General features: G+C 38.5%; 1 protein-coding gene across 1 annotated transcript in view; it reads right to left on the reverse strand.

The window, feature by feature from the left end:
* The window catches only part of LOC150089452 (nose resistant to fluoxetine protein 6-like), a 73,192-nt gene that overhangs the window by 32,638 nt on the left and 19,508 nt on the right, over nucleotides 1-21,046 (reverse strand). Inside the window, exons 2-3 of the mRNA XM_090389987.1 lie at nucleotides 6,755-6,987; nucleotides 1,323-1,437 (exon numbers count right to left, since the gene is read on the reverse strand). Of these exons, the coding sequence (XP_090246113.1) occupies nucleotides 1,323-1,437; nucleotides 6,755-6,987 (348 nt within the window). The remainder of the gene's footprint in view (nucleotides 1-1,322; nucleotides 1,438-6,754; nucleotides 6,988-21,046) is intronic.

The following is a 21,046-nucleotide window of genomic DNA, read 5'->3' on the forward strand; positions in this document are numbered from 1 at the left end:
TACTTATTACAGTGTGTATGAAATAACTCCTCAAAGTAAGCTTTTGCTTCTTATTATGCTCTGATTATTGTATTTAAAATATGGTTCTGCTGTATGAAAAGCGAATTATTGTACCTTGTTTTTTCCTGTTTTGAGAGGAAAAACAAAATGAAGAAGCACATGATTGAAATTTAGAGCCCTGCACACGTCGTGGCATGAATTGCAACAGGTGTCTGAGGGAGTCCAGCACCAGATTCGACCATTCTTTCACATCAGGATATTTGTCAGCTGCTGCATTGTGGTCGGTAGAGAACTACGCAGCCGAACTGCCCTTTCTTGTATGTCCCAGACATTCTCAATTGGATTCAGATCTGGAGAATTAGGCGATCATGGTTGGTGTTGGAAATCGTGAAACGTTCTTCTAACCATTCGGATACAATTTTTGTACGATGGATAGTTGCGTTGTAGTCTTGAAAGAATCCATCGCAATCCGTGTAAAAATGAAGTGTAAAGATGGTCTGATAAGATAAAGATATTCATTACAAGTAATAGTCTTATAATGGCATGAGGGGACTCGTCCCTACCAACACAACATACCACCTCCAGCAGCTTGAGAGTGACGGACATAGTCTGGATGCATAGACCAACACAACATACCACCTCCAGCAGCTTGAGAGTGACGGACATAGTCTGGATGCATAGCTTCACGCCATACTTTCACTCTTCTATTAGTGCACAAAAGTGCAAATCGAGACGTTAAACATCATGATTCTTTTACACTGTTCTACAGTGCAGTTCTGGCGGTACCATCCCTTTCAATTTGTTTGCGGAAAAAAGTGGATTTCGTTTAGGGGCACAACTACCAAATCCTTAAACTCCTGCCGCACAGTTCGGTTGAAAATGGGTATTTCTTTGATTAAACTGAATTTTTAGTCATTTTTTGCACACCGGACCTTTACTGAAGCACCAAGGATACCATGCGACAACTTGCACGTGTATACCGTACGTTAAATTTGACGCCAATTGCAAGACGTTTTTAATTTTTTGGTGACTATTCAAATAGTACAGTTGTCAAAAACAATCTCTCCTTAAGTAGCCCTCTTATGCCCCACTTCCTCGTTTTGAATACCTCTTCAGCCTTGTTAAACAGAGAAAAATAAGCAATCTGTAACTCTTTACGTAAAACGAGTTGGGTGGTAAAATGGCTGTTGCAACGGCTTTTTCACCGATGACGATTATGCAATTTTAAATTAACGCAGATGTCAATATCCACAATGCTGATTTCGTTAATATTCAGATATACTAAACTGATATCAATCATTTTCACGAAATAAAGTCTTTACCTAGGTCGACTATCTCTTGAAGGTCATCTTCGGTGCATGTCGAAGGAACACACATACCAAGTCGAATAACCATCAGATAAAATATCGATGCTTGTCTGGCGAAGTCCTGGAATGCCTGAAAGAGAATAATTTCGATAAGTTTCTCTCAACTACTTCAGGAGCGGAAAACGTATAGCACTAAGTCCCTCCAAAGTTAAAATGGCAATACACTATTTGATTCATTATCATACCAATATTTATTGAGACAACAGCCACAAGAAGAAAGTTTGGCGGTCCATCTTTATCAAAGATGACCATTGAACTATTTTATTCAATGCCATACTGATTTTGAATACCTTCTACAAAAATATTTAATATATGAATGTTCTCAGTGATAGTAAAATGGTTCTGCTTTCAAATCTGAACTGGAATTCAAAAATTAGGCTATCATAATGAAATCAAATCTGAGATACTGAAAAGAAATTATGTATCGGATAGAATTGTATCAAGGTATTTCCTGGAAGGCATTATAATAAGACTCGATTACACTGAGTTGTTTCAAAAGAAATGCACTTCTGGTTTTGCAAACCATTACTATCCAACACAAAATGGCGAGTCTTGTGTAATTTGGGTATTAAATATGAGTACTGTCACCTTCGAAGAGCTAATAAAAACTCATACGCAGCTCCAATGCTACATATAACTGATGAGAGCGCACAGTGGAAATAAATCCCTGTCCTCAAAAAAAAAAAAAAAACACTATCTCAGCACATCGACAAAGTTCCGAGAGGAAGTTGTCATGCCTCAATTTAGTATTATCACTATTACCAGTAGCAAATGGTGCAAACAAGCTTATAGAGCATCAGCCAGGAAAAAAAAAAAAAAAAAACTACCAACCTCAACCGTCCATCCCCTCCAAGAATTTGCCTAGTTCTTCCTTTAATTTATTCGTACTATCCACTTCCAACAACAGATGGAAGCTTGTTCCAAAAAGCAACCACCCGCTGACTAAAGGCGACCATCCTTCCTCAATTTGAATTTATTTAAGCTTCTTCTGGTGTAGTCTCAGAAAGAGAAGGAATGCCATGAATATTGAGTTTTCTCAATCTATTCAAGGCGTTAAATACCTCAGTCATATCTCCTCGCAAATGTCTAGTCTCCAGACGCTGCAATTTGAGGAAATGGAAGCCTTTCCTAGTAAGAGCAGTTTTGTTACCTTCAATCTTTTTCCCCTTCTCTGCAGCCGTTCCAGTTGATTTACATCTTTCCTGAAATGAAGCCTCTAGACCTGTGTACAGTACTCAAGGTACGAGCATGGTCGTGTACAAAGGGATAATCACTTCCTTATCCCTGCTAGAAATATTCCTGTATATCATTGACAAAACCCATGAGCTGTTCTGGCAGCCTGTTTGCAGTTTGGTACAGTATATTAATCTGGAATTACTGCTACCCTTATACATTACTTTACATTTGTCAATGTAAAACTTCAACTGCTATTTCGCAGCCCATCTACCCCATTTTTCTAGACCCTATTGCAATAGGTTACTTTGATCACTGTCATTAACCATCCTGCCAACCTTTGTATCATCTGCAAACTTAGACATTAAGCCTTCATCAATATCATTAGCAGATATTGAAAACACCAACGGGCCCAACAATGAACCCTGGTGAATCCAATAATAACATTAGTCCACGTAGAGCGCAGTGCCCATTGATAACCATTCTCTGTCGTCTCCCACTAAACAATTCCATTAATCCATAGCAATAACTTGTCCTTAATGCCATATTGCTCCAGTTTATACAGCAGTCTTATGTGCAACAGTAATAAAAGCCATCCTGAAATCAAAATTATTTTGTATCCATTTCTTTTTGTGAATTGATCATAGTATCCAATCAGATTGGTCAGACAAGACCGCACCTTAACAAATCTGTGCTGGGACTGCAGTATAATTGCATTCTTGTCTAGATGGTCCTGCATTACTTCTTTAACCAGTGACTCCATTGTTCGTGGAACATTTAATAATAATAAATTTTCATTTATTGCAACTACAGCAAGCCCATCACAGCACTAGGCTAGGGGCGTAAATCCAGTACAAAGGAGACAAATATATCAAAAAAAAAAAAAAAAAAAAAAATACATAGCATATTCTATATATACATTAACAACGAATATGAATTATAATGATCAAAAATATATATTGCAGAACATCACATTTGGCTCTCGGACGTAGTTACTGGGTTTCAGCAGGCAGCTGTTTGTATTTCTCATAATTTGTTTGGAAATGACTCCTGTAGGCTTCAGAGTTGAGAAACCTCTTACAATCAATGTTGTGATAATTTATGAGGTGAAGGGATGCACTGGGGAACATCCTGTCCATTTGTTTTAGTCTGGGGAGTTTGGATTTGAATTGTTGTTGGTTTCTTGAGTTTTCTCTGTTGGTGGGAGCTATTATGTTGGCTAGGTTTGGTGAACTAGTTGCAGAAGTAATTAACTTTGCAAGAAGCATGACTCCAGACTCGTTGATCATCTGTATCAGAGGCTTTGTTTTTAAGTTTTTATAAAACTGTTGCCTGGATATTGTACGGGAAAAACGAAATTTATTGTTCAGCCATCTAAGAACCCAATACTCTAGGGCAAGGAATTTTTTTACGGTAACTTGTTGAGCGCCAGACCAGATTTCGGAGGCATAAGACAGAATGGGAAAAATGCATCTCTGAACATGGTTAATGACTGTTTTTCTATCTTGAATCGCCGCTGTTTCTTGCTTGATCAGCCAGTTTGCTTTTTGAATTTTTTAGCAACATATACATAGTGAGAATTAAATGAAAGATTTTTGTCAAAAAACAACTCCTAGGTCTTTGTGAGCATATACGTTGGGAATTGAAACATTTGCAATTTTAATTTCTATGTGGTTTGGTTATTTCTGGAAGGAATAAGTTATTTGAGCAGATTTGTTTGCATTTATTGTCAGATTGAGATTCTTGAGATACTTGATGATTCCGCACATCTGTAAATTTGCATCATGGCTAACCTTGGAAAAGTCATCACAGGATTTGGAAACAATAAACATCTTTAAATCATCGGCATAAGCCAGCAGATTTGGATTTTCTTGTAGAAGTGGTTGTAGAGATGCTGAAAATATAACACTGGAGAGAACACCTGCTTGAGGAATGTCTGTTGTGGTTGTGACGAGAATATTATCAGTATTAGTGAGGAAGATGAGTTTTCTATGATTTAGGCTGTACTGTAGATAGGATATAACCATTGTGTCAATGAGGAAATGATTTTTCAGTATTTCAATGGCTTTCTTGTAATCAATGTTGTCGAATGCACCTTTGATGTCTAAGTAAAAGACATCGCATTGTGCTTCATCCTGAAACGCAGTTTGGATGCGCACAATGGTGTCAGATAGGCTTGTTGTTGTGGAGCGCCCTGTAGGACTAAAATGCATGTTGACAGGTGCATTAGCGAAGATCACATCCTGAAGATACGGCGGCATGATCTTATCAATAATTTTAGCGATTATTGACGGTACAGCAATTGGACGATAGCTTATATCGTTATTACTAGTAGCCTATTTTGGAATCAGGGTAATTCTAAAAGTCTTCCATAGTCTTGGAAGGAATGGCTGGGGGTTACGCTAACAGGTCTGTAATTATTCATCTCGACTATTGATCCTCCTTTGTGATACATTCGCACACGCTAGTCTATAAGGACCTCCCCTTAACCCATGGATGTTCTCATAATTATGGCTAAAAGTTTTCTTACTTCTTTTGATGCGTTCTTTAATATAATTGTATAAATCCCATCCACTCCAGGCACGGTTTTTTATGTTTAGGCTCAACGATTTCTCTCCCACTTTCCTTCCAGTTATAAGAAAAACATTTCGCTTCGAGTCAGAGTTTGATAAACTTCTGGTATTCCATTTCCTAAAGAACTTAAATTCTTTAGAAGAAATTAGGTTTAGATTAAAGAATTTAATCCAATTGAAGTCCGAAAATCTGGCTGACTACTCTCTGAAGAATATCTTCAACTCTAAAGGAATTCGCCGACTAGCTGAACCCTATGTGAAAAAGGCATTATTTTATTGAAAATTAGTTCATTAATTATAGTACCTTTTAAAAGTCTCATAGGTTCTGAAAGATCTCGTTCCTCTACATATAAGAAGGTATATGTGAAAACCGACGTTTGCCGTCTATTATGATGCCTCCTCAGACCGCTGTTTTGATAAATGGTCCATTTGCTGATGTTAGGGGAACAGAACGTTCCATTCTAATAATATTGGCTCATCCGTAAGGAGAATGTTGGTCCATCGGTTTTGGCTCCACAGACAGTGTCGTGTGCACCAAGATAAGGTATTATGTGGGAGATGGTGTTGGGGAGGAATAACTAACTAGCCATTTCGTATAGTCTCCTTTACTGAACATTTGTGTATGTATTCATCTACTTTGAAATTCTTGCCTAGAATCCCTAAAGAAGCTGTCCCGGCTATCATTTCCCATTAAGTTGTTACGGCCTGATAGTGGCGGTTCCGAGATATTTTAACTCTTCGCTGACCTAGAACTTTGTTTGGAGATATTCTCCTGATGCTGTCTTCAATAGCAGCTTGATCGGCACGATACCTCGTCATCTGCTACTCTTTTGGAGAGGTCTAGGTTCGATCGGCTAATTGCAACAGAGGCTGCAATTAGCAGATAAGGCGGTGAGAGTAGGGTACCTCCACCCTTGAGTTATTCTTCACGAGACACTTATCTCGGGTGTGGGCGTCAGATTTCTCTCGAAATCTTTCTAGGAAAGAGACTAATCGACAGAGAGCCCATGCAACCTACAGACATAATACACAAGGGTGTAAGAGTTTCGGTCCCGGTAAAATCCTAAAACTGGAAATGCTTGTTTGTTTGTTCGTAATGATATTGCCATAACTACGAAAATTCAATTCTTTACCCATTTAAGGCTCTGACCCCCCCTACAGATCGCAGCCCTTTTAGTCACTGCACTGAATCTTCGGAACGTACATTACATTCTACAGAAAGAAAACACCCAATCAGATATATTCTGTACCGCGTTAGATTTACAATGTTAAATTACACTGACATCAAATATGATGTAAAAATTTACGCAATTACGTTTAAACAATTAACATTCGCTTCAGCTAAATTTAATGAAATTAATAATTTGAAATAACTTGAAATAAATTAATAAAATGCATTCACTCTATTTAAACGAAAGGGGAAACAAACGCATCTTAATCGATTTTATAAGAAAACCACTGATTAGTCGCAGTTAGAGCACAGCGTTTTATTTCATATATAAGACAAACAGTGCCATTATTAAAAGAGCGTATAATTTATTTTCCTTGTGATAGGATATATGCCATCTCATAACTTGCCAGCGGTGTATTTAATTAGTGGTGTCCCTTATTCAACACATAGCTATGGCCCATTTAACTTACAGAATCAGGAGCCGTGAAGTTCTCGAAATTAAGCACTTGAGTCTTCAGCGTAAGGCGTTTGGGTTTTGGTGGCAAGATGGGACTGGCTTCCAGGGTGCAGTACTGCCCTCTGAAGTTCTCAACTTTTTTAACGTTGTCATACTTAACAATAGCGACGCACTCATCGTAGTCTCCATAGTCAGAGAAAGTTCCATCTAACAAACCTGTTGGAGGTTTTCCAGTGGCGTCAATCACTGAAAAGATAAAACAAAATAATCGGGTAAGATTCACTAGATGCAAGCCATTCATTTTAACATTAACTTAAGTTTAAAAAAAAAAAAAACGTGCGAGCTCATGCACAACTTCACTGCGGTATTTTCACTTAGATTAGACATGTGAATACAATGTTCGTCTTACTGGTTTAAGAGTTCAAAGATAGTTTGTGGGAATATTCCATGTGTAATAGAACTAATTTTGCCATGATTTTACAGAATCAGAAGTTTCTTAGAAGAAAAGAAACGCTAAAGCCAAAGCCTAGTTTTTTTTGATGCATGGGAAGTGATGCTTGTGATCTGCTTATACCAAGAGAGAGTGGATCACAGGATTATCCTGAGTTCCAATCTTTTTTGATATAAGGATCATCCAGTAGAGAAATGACCTTTCCTAGAAATAGAATTGTTCAAGATGAGAATGGGAACAGCACAATATTTTTGTGAGAAATAAGGAAGGATTGTTTTATAGAAAACTGTACCATGGGTATAAAAAATATAAAGAGAGAACACGCTTATAACATTAAGACAAATGCAGGATGATTTTCTATTTATGTTACCATTTTATTCATGTGAACATCAAAACATTGTTTAGAAACAGGAATTAACACTTGATTTATAAATAGCAGTGTTGTCATGGCACATGTTCAGTGTGTCGAAGTGTGATTTTGAGAAGAACATGATCCAACGTTTGCTATGACAGAAAAAAAATGAGGTCTTGCTTCAGGGCAGGTATGGTTCTTTAATTGTCCTGAAACTGTCTAAAAGAGTTTCAGGACAATTAACGAGATGAAAATCACTTCAGTTGAAGTCAGTGACAGTTCTTTGCCATACACAGGGCAGTGGTTAGAAACCTACCCAGTTGTAAAAAAAAATTAAACTAAATCGATTCCTGCAGTATGGGTTTGCACCGTCCAGTTTCAACTGGACGGTGCAGACTGTCATCTTTATCAATGCCATACCAATAGGAAAAAGGCAGGAAATCGTCGTTAACGACACTGACGTTAACGTCGCTTGTGACGTTTCCATCGACAAACACTGGTCCAAAAATGCCAAAATGCGGGGAGTGCACACCACAAAGTGATCCTTTGTGCGTATAATAGATTAGTGGACACAATGTGTTTGTTACGCGATGCTAGTGGTTTCCCACAAAACCGTACTTTGAACTGCAAAGGTCCACAGATTTGCAGGTAGTGATAGTGGCACTGTGAAGCTGCAAGAATGCAGAGCCAAATGAGTAAGTTGTTGGTCTGCTGTTTGTGTTTTTCATCTAGCAACTTCCTGGGAGGCGCGATCACCAAGGAACCACCTCCCCAACATCCGACCACGGCACGAGGAGCCGTTCTAGAACAGTACAGGTACTTTTACAAGGCTGACCGTGCTCCAGGACAACAGCAGAGGCGACCTAATGAGAGAAATAAAACATAGGATAGAGAAGATAAGGCTGGGAGGGATGATGACAGAAAAGTTATCCTTCTAGACAGTGCGGAGTTTAAACGTAAAGTAGGTGTGGGCCGAAGGGCGAAAAGAGGGCCAAAAAAAGTAAAATGATGATAGGCAGAGAGAGAGAGAGAGAGAGAGAGCCGTAGTGATGGCAGAGCGATCACCGAACATCCCACTCTGGAACGACTCCAGAATCACCAAGAAACTCCGAGCGTGATGAAGTATCCGAAGGGAGGTAGTATTCCGGTATCATGATGGAGTGGACGAAACGACGACAGAAGAAATTATATAGTACGGGGATCAAGCCGACCATCCTATTCAGAACAAACCCTGGATCAGAAACAGCTTCACTGCTTTTCTTCCTGAATAAACCCCATTTACACAATATGCACTATATACAGTCTGGTAGAAGGGTCAGGGCTTTCTCACAAAATATTCGCAGAACGAATTCTAGGTCTGCTGGAAGAAGAGGGTCCAAGGCAGAGTTCGAAGAGAAGTGCAAAGGAGTAACACACTCCTTTGTTCTGGTCAATAGCATAAAAGATGGTGGTATCCAGAGTTGTAGTGACTGTTTACATGATAATTACATGAAGCAGGGCCGCCTGGAGCAGGGTTTTCTAGGTAAGCAGAGCAGAACGGAAAGAACATCGGCTGGGCGAAACAGAGGTACCAGGTTCAGAAAACCCTTTGCTGTACCATGCTGGTTCGGCCCAGAATCGAGAGCCAAAATTCAAGATTTTGCAATTTATACATCCAAATGAAATTGCGCTTCTCCAAAAAACCAAAAACTGTTTATAATGCCAGGTTCTCGCTTTAAGAGTGCATTGAATTGTGGCAAAGTAAACACTCCGTTCTTCGCATTTGGCATTAATGGCTTTATGAGCAGAATTTTGTAAGGATATGCAGACGAGTCACTTTGATAAATCTTCTTCACGGTACTGTAAGACACCCTCATCTGTCTTGAAAGTTTACGAAAATTCTTTGGGCTTCGCAGAAATATATTCCGAGCTTATTAATCCTCTATAAGGTTTTAATGACGGTTGATCTGCATGACCTTTCCTATTATCTAAAACATTACCTGTTCTCTCAAACTGATATTCTAACCTCAACGCTGTTTGGGTTGTTGGTCCATCACGCACTCCCAAAGCTCAGTCAGTATCTTCTCTGAGCAGACAATTTAATTTGCACTTCTTTAGTATTCCTTAATAATAAACACTTTCTCAATGCTGTACGCTGCCATTTTCTTTATGAAAGCTGGAAAGTATTAAAATGTTGTCAACCATATCTTTAAACCCATCTCTGTAGAGAAATTAATATCACTAAGAATAGAAAAAAAATCCCTGTATGTTTATTATTTGTTATTAGCGGAAGAAAATCGCAGGTGGCTAACTGCGTCTATAGGAAAAGACTAGCAGTATGCCATTTTCACTCCAAAGGATTAGAAAGGTAGTAACACGAGACAAAGATGCGCAATAACAATTCATAGAATGAGATAAATACAATTATGAAGGCAACGGGTAATAATGAATACGATCAGCTTAATTAAAGAATGGTTTGCCTCTGGCGAGACCATGGCAACATAAGAATACACGTATTTCTTATAACAAGGAATCTTAATGGCCATATTAAAATAGTAGGAAATAAATTCATAACCAGTTCAAAAGTAGAAATTATCTCGGTAAGCTGGAAGATTAATAAACCAATTTCAGCCTGCGCGAACTGGGAAATTGAATATCTAATTCCGAGAGGGAAGCTATTTGAGTAAAAATAATGCATATTTTCTTTTGATGTATACTTTCTGAAGAGCATACAATAAATTGTTTTTATCGATCCACACATATCGATCCGATAATGCAATGATTTATGTAAATATCCATTTCTTTCTAAACAATGGATAAAGATGGCAAACAATATCTTATTGAATGATGAAACAGATAAGGGATCAGCAAAAGTTTGCTGATCCCTTATCTGTTTACAATAGAATTGCCGGTGGTGGCATATTCATCGTTTACTGACAAAACATTTTATTTCGCTCCCTGTTAAAATTCAGGATGATTCTTGTAGATTTTACCTTGCTGAATTCAGTTATGGCAACTATAATCCTATAACATCCACCAATTTTAAGGGAGAAGGGATTAAAGTCAAAAACTAAGTTTCTGGTAAAAAAAAGTATTTGATGTTTTAAGAAAATATTACATACAGTACTAAATATTGAACAATGGGTCTATTAATTTAATTTTCAAAAATGTTTGATAACAAAAACACTTATTGTTGTGTTTTGCCTTTTGTAATCGTACATTGGTGTCTCCCGTACGAGATTCCAACAGTAATCTGCCAACATATTTGGACTCCATTTTCCCTGGTATCTCATTTTTCATTTGAGAAATATCTTAGTGAAACTTTTCACCTTGTTCTTCGGAGACAGCTCCCAAGTTTTCAGGAAAAATTTTAAATGGGAATGTGGGAAATGAATCTAATGTCATGTTGTCTCAACTCTCTGTAAGCTAAAATAGCACATCCACAATCACTAATTTTGTGATCTCTCACTGCATAAAAAGTTCTGGCAGACGTTTTAGAATGTCCTCCAGGCTTTTTTTTTCTCTGTAGAATTAAATTTTTTAGTGAATTTCTCATCCTAGAATGCAGTATGATTTAAGATCCCACAAAAGTTCATTTTTTATCGTAGCCTCACTGATTCAGGGAAGCCTTTTCTTTAAACAGGAAATTCCTTTTTTGTCCATCGCTTTTACAAATAATTTCATCGAACCTAGCTTGATATGCAATGGAGGTAAACAGATTTTATTTATCCACCAAAGGAGGATGTGCTACATTTTTCTGGCCTGGTGTAGTTTCTGAATGGTCTGGCAATTTTTTACCTTTTCTGGCAATCCTTCGCTCAGCTGTCCCACTCGCATAAAAAGCAGAAGTATTTAGTGTATCCACCTTGCAACCCACTCAGCAAAGCTACCACTTTTAGGTCGGCACAAATATTCCATTTGTATTCTTGATAGCATATTTTTTGCAAAAGAACCTGTAGGTTCTCCTACGTTTCCTTCGTGTGAACTGCATGGGCCAATGGTATAGATGGATACTTATTTCCATTTTGAAGTAAAACTGCTTTCAAACTGACGTTGGACGACGAATCAATGAAAAGCACCACTGCTCTCTCGGGGAAATGCTCCAGATGCAACTCTTTCATTAATTCCTGGACACCGTTACAACAAACAAAAATACGATCCATGGAATAATAGGTGGTTATATTAGATTGCCTCTTCCTATAAAAAGGATACCTTGACACCCTTTTCAAGATGATTCCACTGCTGAAGCTGTGATCCTAATAATTGAGTCTTGTTTTAGAGAGGTTCAAGATCTCTGACCAAATCGTTCAATTCTGAAAAGTCTGGATCTGTACTCGTTCTGGGGACTCCTTTTCCGATTCTGAATCAGAGTCAAGTCCATAAGTTTCTGGTGGCTTTGGCACTGTACCATCGTAAAGAATGGGCCTTAGAGCAGAAGGTATGATGGGATACTGTACTTTATGCTTCGATTTCCCAAAAAAAAAAAAAAACCCAGAAATATTGGTCATGAAAAATTAACAATCGTTTATGTGCTCTCGAGGTTCTCGCCATATCAAATTGTGATAGTGGCTTCACTGCGATTTTAATAGCAGTTCTCCGTAAATCTTGCAAAAGCTATGTCTTATTTCAGCAAGAACGCCACATACTTCATGTACGGTTGAGGTACGCGCACATAAAGACACAGTTAAGAAATTTTAGATTTTTATTTGTAATTTAAATACACTTCACGATTTACACTAATCCACGCAACACTTGTTTACAAACACTAAATCACTTGTTCACCACTCGCTTCTCTGAAACACTTTTTGGAATACGAAAATGCTCGCTTGGTGCGAAACCAACTCTTATACAGTGGCGGACAAAAAAACTGAATCACTTGTGAATTTTGCAAATAATGTTTTGCGCTGCATTGTGGGTTGCGAAATGTATTTGCTAGATGGGAAATATATCTCTGTGAATGAAATCCAATAAAAGGACTCCAACTGATATACCTAATTGCCTATATCTTCCCAAAGGGTAAAATGTGTAATTCATGAAAATGAGAAATCTTGCAAATTGCAATCATGACAACCAAACATTATTGCATTTATGTGTACAAACTGAAATGACAAGTTAACGTAATAGTATTATGTACTGTAAATCAGAAAAATAAGTCTTCAGTATTTTGTTGTTCCTCCTCGAGTTGCAATTACAGCCTTACAACGATCTGGCATAGAGTTAATCAACTTCTGGATATAGATTGCCCAATTTCGTGGTATCACACCCTTAATGCTCCTACAGTTGAATCATACTTTACTTCTTTTGAGCAATTTTAGACGACATTATGTAGCAGAAATTTTCAATAGGGTTCAAATCTGACCGTTGCCGGGCCAGTTCAACACTAATGTCAGTATTTCTGAGGTATGACTGCACCTTAAGGGAATAAAAGGAGGGGAAACATTGGTGTACGTATGTTTTACGGCTTGTAAGACAAGATAAACTCATCAAATCTAATAGCATAAAACTTACCAATTTTACTGTGTGGCAAAGTGCTGAGTCGTGTTAAAAAAAAATGCAATTTGGACGTCCGTGTGGTGATCCCTAATAACGTGTTTCAGGCACTCCTCCAAGATAGCAGTGTAGGTTTCTGCGTTCACAAGCCTAATTCGCACCGCCCCACCCCTTCGCTTATTATGCATCCCCAGACCATCTTGACCGGCGGGGAACTTTACAGTCGGTGTTATGCAGTCAGGATGGTATGCCTCCGATTTTCGTCTTCTCACATATTGCTTCCCATCCGAGCCATGCAGATTGAATTTCGATTGGTAAGAAAAGATGGTGTCCCATTGTTCTTTTGTCCATGAGACATGCGTTTTAGCGCAAGCAAGTCGCTTCTTCCTCATTTGTTGAGTCAACAAAGGCTTCTTGTGCCAATAGGTATGCAGACCACATTCCGAAAGCAGTCTTTGGATAGTTGCACTTGTTTCAACACCAGAGGCATCTCAAAGTCCAGTTTCAGATCAGAAGCAGTAGCATGGCGATTACGAAGGCATAGCCGTTTCAAATATCGATCTTGGGAAGGCGTAGTCGCTCTCTCACAGCCTGATCCAGGTCTTCTCTTCACATCACCTGGTTTCACGCTTTAATTTCAGCACCCGGGATACTGTTGACTGGTGACAGCCTATTTTATCAGTGATAGGACGCGTAGAAAGCTCTTCCTGGGACAGAGCAACAGCTACACTTTTTTTCTTGGTGTCAACAAATATGGAGCGATGCTTACACCTCCGAAAAACAGGATACTAATGAGCGGTGCACCCCTCCAACGCCGTATTTATAGAAACGGCTGATACAATACTTTGCAATTGCTGTCTGATGCAATAGAAGCGTTATCTGACGCAATACTTTTGCTTTGCGACAAAAAAAAAAAAAAAGACTAATTAAACTATCTTAGACGTTTCACTAAAAGTGTTACTTTTTTTTAAGGTGATGCAGTTTTTTTGTCCTGCACTGTATATAGTGGAAGAAATTTCTAGAGAACTCTCGAAAGTTCTAGAACCTTTCAGAAACATGCCCACCTTTCTTCCATTCGTAACAACATTCTAGAACGATCCGGAACATTCTCAATGTTGTAGAAAGCTCTCGAATGTTCTAGAAAAAAAAAAAAAAAAAAAGATAAAATAGATGGAAAAGATGATTAAACCAATTACAAGTCTGTTTTCAGTCATTAGCCTACGATATTTGAAAACTGAGGGTGAGAACTTTTCTAACCACGTATGAGTTTTTGAACATATTTCCTACGAGAATCTCTCGAAATATTTCAGGGAGGAAATTGATGCTGACCAGTGTAATTAATTGCTTGATGGGAATGTATCTGTTCTGTTGCTGACAAAAAAAAAAAAATCTATAAATCAGTTAATTCTACATGGGGGGAAGGGGTTAATTAAGCTTCAAATGAACTAAGGAATCTATATTGTTATTAATTTCTCTGTTTGCAGAATAAAAAACTAGAGCTGGGAGATTAAACCGTGGAACTCTTGCCTGAGAACGACTAACTCAGCCACGTTGGAAAAAAAGCCCATAAAAATTCCTCACGCCATTGACGGGATTCGAACTCTGGCCATTTCCACCTGATGTGTGCAGAACTGCGATTATATATAATGTGCTATCCGCGAGGGCATATATATATATATCTCAGCGGAATTTAACTTCGGTATTCAGTAATTGAACTCCCATTTACAGACGAAAGAATCTTCCGTAATATGCATTTCGAAAAGGGTGTTTCGAAATGGTTCTAATAGTTGTGTTGCGGACAAAAGTTTTATCATTTTCCTAAAAAACAAGTACTTAAAAACAAATTAAAAATTAAATCACCTGGTTGCGTGCACTTTTCTGGCGACAGGAGAATTCTAAAGAAGAGAACTTACTTTGTGCATTCACACCACATCACATTTCGTGTGTCATGCTGTGACAAGGGGAGATCTGCAGTGAATTGATGACATCCATGTCTTTTACTCGAGTGAAGGGTAGCGTGTATTGTCTCATGTTGACACAGGTGCTTTCGCATTCTATGAAGGAAATACAGGGATTCTCTCACCTGACAGAATTCCGTCAGGAGAATATTGGACACCGATGTTTCCGTGATGAAACAGCAGTTGTGTATATACAACTGTTATATTTTACAAGCATTTCTCACTTTCCAAGAAATAAGAACAAGGGAAAGGGGGAGGGGAAAACAGCGTGGACTACCGAATTTCCTTACTGACTCAACCAAGTTGTTATTCTTTAAGTCCTATGAAAATTGGCGTTATTCAGCAGTCAGCTGTTGGGACAGCCCTAGTAGAACCAATGCAAAAAGTACTTCATAAGAGTTCGAGAGGTAGTTCAGTAAATTTATGTCCTGAATTACCAAGGAGAAATAAATCGACCACAAAATAAAAGCAATATAAAGATCCACTAAACTGACTCATTACCTTAGTTGTTTCGTCATTAATCTAAAACAAATGAACTGAACTCTAAGATCCTCTGGTGTAGTTACAACTAACTACACCAGAGGATTTGAAACCAGGATTAAGTCCATTGTTAGTATATGGTATCGGAACTCTTCGTCACGTTTCGAAAGAAAGTAACATATTTACGACTTAAATATGCAAATAAGCTTTCCTTTTTATGACCGATATTTTCATTCCTTTTCCATGCTATTTCTAAATGTGTCTGTTATAAAAATATACATATTTAGGGAAAATCTTAAAAAATGCATATAAAAACTTTAATGTCGATCAAAACACGTTGAGAAATCAGGAAATGGAGTGAACATTTACATCATTTCCTCCATCTTCCTGGAAAGGAAATTGAGGCTGGTTCTACTATTGCAACTGAAATATGGGAATTGAGTTCCCCAACGTTTCTGTATATCTTATACAGATGGGAAAGCACTATCAGCGTCTTGGTGGTAGTGCTTTCCCAAGGCACCGAAGCGCCAGTATACCGCGTCTGTAACAATAGGTATCCAATCTGAGTTTCCATACTCGTTCAAGATAGACTAATGTGAAAAATATAAATTAAACCTGGTGAGAGTAATCAAGTAATGAAATGATTTAGAAAAATTAAAACGCTATTACACGACGTATAAGAATTTACCGCAAACTGCCATAAATAACGCTAAAGGGGTACTAATTACCATCCTCGTACAAGCAATGACATACGACCATTTCATCAGGGATGCACCAACACAGAGTCGCGCCTAGCGTCAGTTCATGTTGTTCAAAAAACAATGGCGGACGACAATTCGGGAAACTAAAACCGATGCGAATATTTATGGCTACCCCGATTCTAAAAGCGTTCTAGGGATGTCCATTTGTAAATAAACCATTTTCCGGCAGCAAATAGCCCACGTGTATGCATTCCTGCGCGAGCCAACGTGAAAATTTCCAAACACTCACATCTCTGACGTGGTCTTATCAGGTTGGTTGGTTGGTCTAGAGATTTATTAGGCGCATCGGCAACTATGGCCACAGTGCGCCAGTCTAATCAGACAGCAGAACGGCCACGGATGTCCCAATGCGAGCGATAAATACAGGTTGAAATTCTAATACGTAGTATAAATCTTAAACTGTTTAAGGAGTTGGAATTCGGCGATCGTCATGCAAACTTGTGCCATCATACACTGCCTCTTAGGTTACGATCGCCTGGAAACGCCCGCTTGTTTCTTATTACAATAACAGTATCTGTCAGGATGTATTATACGAAGGGAGGGCCCCTTAGGGGACCCTCCCTTCTTTACAGTCCGTGGCGTGGAGGCTCAGGAAAAGCGACAGATTCCTGCCAATGGAGATGCTCCAAAACGTCCAAGATATGGATGCTGACTACAAGAAATTCATTGAGGAGAAAGCCTACAGAAGACGTATCATCAGGGAGTAGCTCTCATCTTCAACCGAGTGACTGGCACTATTTTTCCTTGATTGGTTTGTTGATATTGAGAAAAAAAAAAAGTTTTCACGTGTTTACAACTTAATTTTTTGTTTTCAGAGTTTTCGTTTCTATATTAAAACCCTAGCATTTTTGCTGTTATGGGCATTGCATCAGGCATACATGTGAAATTTACTTATTTTCGTTGATTGCAATAAAGATATTACAATACCAAATAAAAACTGCAGCCATTATCAACCCACTGCAGGATGGAAGCCTCTTCAACAATTCATGCTGACGGAAATAGACCATAATCTGCCACGTTGGTCCCGTGCGGGTTGGCATTTCGGCCGTATTCAGCAGTCAGGGGCTTGAAACCCGTCTGCTACTGCACTCCCGCTCCTGCCACTCGGATGCGGAACCGAATACTTTGAATTAATTATTTGTCTTCCTCGGAATTATTTAATAGCATTTTTTTCAGTATTAATTTTTTTGTTGCTTCATACAGTTACGATTCTCAACTTGATTCCAGGCAATACTGTCTTCACGGTCAGCAAAGTGCTAGCCAGGCAAGCAAATGCGTTTGCCAACTTTTGTCTTACCTGTTTGTAGCGTTTGCAGTGCACAATTTTCAATGTAACCCGTGCTCATAGCTCAATGGCGTCTGTGAGAAATCGAAGTGAGGTCTAGGGACGTATTCGCTATTTACTAAAAATTACAAAATCTAAGAATGTTTAAGGCGTTTTCTTAGGAATGATAAATATATTTTGCTGGGTGTAACAAAAAAGTAAACGCTATTGCATTGACGCTTTGCATCAGCAGGAAAATTAGTGAGGTTTTCTTGGTAATAAACACATAAAACCTTGAGTTCGTTAATTAACCGTCATTGTTTTAGACATGCGTTGGAGTGATACAAACACTATCTTAAGAGGAAGAAAAGCTGCTTTATTAAACGAACTCGGCGACTTCCTTAAATTCTAAATATCCATGAAGGAAACACAGGTTCCTTAACCCCTGCTGATACTGTTGTAATCTAAAGTATTATGTATGCTTGTTTAGCACAACTTCCTCTTCCCCATCTCTCTCTCTCTCTCAACCCAAGAGAGATGTCAGATAGTCGGCAGGTTTCTTTATGAACGGAGCAACCAGTAACAGCTGAGTGGAAAGCACTAATTTGACAGAAATCCACTGTTCCCTCTACATCTACCCACTGACGTATTCATTAGTTTCTATAACAGGACACTTTTCCTGCTTTAAACCGGTAGTCGAAAAGTAGGCCAGAATGCCTCAACTTCGCAGTTCCCTGACGGCGTTATGTACAGAGAAAAGTTTTAGGTCCTTCACCACATGGGGAAGTTAAACAAACATTATTACTATTTCTTATTTGTAAAGAAACAGTGCTGTTTTTTGGCATTGCTAACGTGAACTAAAATGCGATGATTTTCTCTCTCTACGAGAGAATATTGATCATTTTTCCTTATTTACAATATTGAAAGAAAACAATGAATGGGACAGTGACACGCCCGTTAAATAAAAGCACCAACTTCACAGGAGAGGGTTTTTTTTTGCCGAGGTAACAAAAGATTAAGCAGCAGTGTATGTGTGGATTATAAAGTCGGTTTGCAAAATTTTGGCTGAATGACAAACCCTATTTTTCTGGTACGGGGAAACCACAGTACCCTTTCGCTTTGAGACAGACTAATCTGCCACTGCATAAAAAAAAACAAAATTTCTCCACGATTGGAATTAAAGCCTGACCATTTTCTACATGGAATTGAACAGTTTTAGTGTCCACTGGTCTAACCACCAGGGATGTTACGCAAAAATTAATGAGCTTGTCTTATCTAGACTGGAGTGTTTTCATAAACAAAGAACCTTGAATTGCTTTATCCTTTTTCTTCATCTTTGTTTCCATGTTGCGCGCGATGGCACGTTTATTTCCCTCACGGACCAATACCAGATTTATCAACAAGGACTTTGGAAAGGTCACTGCAGTTGTCTAATCATCCCCCCCCCCCTAAAAACACAAGGATGAGTTAAGTGTTTCACAAACGCTTCAACTCCACCCAGAATTATTAATTCACAAGGTGTAACATGGCATGAATTTCGCTTCGCGCAGGTGTCAACAGCAAAACGTTAAGTTTTTCATGGGAGAGAACGCAAATCTAAATAGCGTTTTCCTAACTGGCAAGAGATTTAATTTCTTTCTCTCACTAATTATTACAGAGCCATAAAATAATCTTAATTTTTAAAAAATGCTTTCTTTATAAAGAATGTACAAGAAATGTTCATTAACTGCAAGGTTCTAATGTCTGCACTTACTAGATTTAATATACACCATTTGTGTCATTATTAGTAATGCCAAGGTTTAGGCTTAAATCGATGTCAGATGAACTAACGAGACTCGTTGCACAGAAGAAAAATGCATGGGATGCATATAAATTAACAGGTGGCATAGAAGCCTATGATAGACATAAGCTGATCTGTAATCGTGTCACGAAGGAGGTTAGGCAGGCGAAGGCAGATTACCAGAAATCTTTGGCAAAGGATGCAAAAAAAAAAAAAAAAAAAACACAGCAAGGAGTTCTTTACTCTAGAAGGAAGGGGGGGTGAATCAGATTGGTCCACTTGATATCGATGGGCCAACAGTTAATGATCCTGCTCAAGTAACAAACAAACTAAATCAATATTTTGCATCTATATTCACACATGAGGAGTTATTCAGCGAGGAAAATGCCAGAGGTGTATAAAACTATCGTAGTGACTAAAATGATTTTTAATAACCGAGAGCAAAATGGAGAAATTGTTGAAGATAAACATAAAAAGGCACCTGGGGTGGATAAGATCTATACAGTTATATTAAAGGAGGCGGAAAAGGAAGTAAGCAAACCCTTAGCCATAATTATGAGAACTTCTCTGGACTCAGGGGAGGTACCCATGGACTGGAGATGTGTAAATGTGACCCCGATCCACAGAGGACAAAGGGTGACAAGTAATTATAGACCTGTTAGTTTAACTTCTGTTCTGGGGAAAATGAATGGAGGCATTGGTTAAAGAAGCACTACAGGATCATCTAGACAACACTTCGGTTACAGTTCGTACACAGCATGTGTTTGTGTTAAGGGGAAGGCTTATCTGACAAATTTGATTGGATACTATGATGTGGTCATAAAGGAACTGGGATGCAAATATAATTTTTATATCGTACTTGGATCTTAGGAAAGCTTTTGATACTGTTGCACATGGAAGACTACAAATTGGAGCAGTATGGCATTAAGGGCAAAATGCTGCTATGGATTAGGGGATAGTTGAGTGGGAGAAGACAGATTGCTAATCAGTGGCCTAATGTTATTAGTACAGTTCTCCAGGGTTCAGTGTTGGGTCCGTTGTTTTCTGTATTGATTAATGATATTGATGAAGGTATATCAGGGTTAATGTCTAAGTTTGCAGACGATACGAAGGTTGACAGGGTTGTTAATGACAGTACGGTAGTGCAGGAGGATCTAGAAAAGTTGAGCAGATGGGCTGAGCTGTAGCAACTGAAGTTTAACATTGACAAATGTAATGTACTGCATATGGGTGGCAGTAACCCCAGAGCAACATTCAACTGTGTGGTACTACACTTAAGATGGTAGAGACTGAAAAGGACTTGGGGGTAATTGTGCAGTCAGATATGAAGTTTTCTGAGCAGTGCAGACGGCCTGCAAGAGTAGCTCATGGTGTCTTGTCAATGATATACAGGAATGTTTCTAGCAGGGATAAGGAGGTGATTATCCCCTTGTATAACGCAATGATCAGGTAACACCTTGAGTACAGGTATACAGGTCTGGAGGATAGGCACCTGCGAGGTGATCTGATTGAGGCGTACAAGGCCTTGAATGGTTTGAGCAAGCTCAATGCTGATGATTCTTCCTTTTGCCCAGATTAATCGCCTAAGACGACAAATTGAAATTGAGGAAAGACAGTTGTAGAATAGATGTGCGAAAATTTTCCTTTAGCCAGCGTGTGGTTGATTGCTGGAACAAACATCTGTCGTTGTACAAGTTGACAGTTTAAATAAATTCAAGGCAGAAACTAGATCTAACATTTGGAGCGAATGGATGGGTGAAATGGGAATTTTTTTTTTTTTTTTTTTTTTT

The sequence above is a fragment of the Mastigoproctus giganteus genome, chromosome 2 (assembly GCF_048544385.1).
Source record: "Mastigoproctus giganteus isolate SK-2022 chromosome 2, ASM4854438v1, whole genome shotgun sequence".
Taxonomy (NCBI): Eukaryota; Metazoa; Arthropoda; class Arachnida; order Uropygi; family Thelyphonidae; genus Mastigoproctus; species Mastigoproctus giganteus.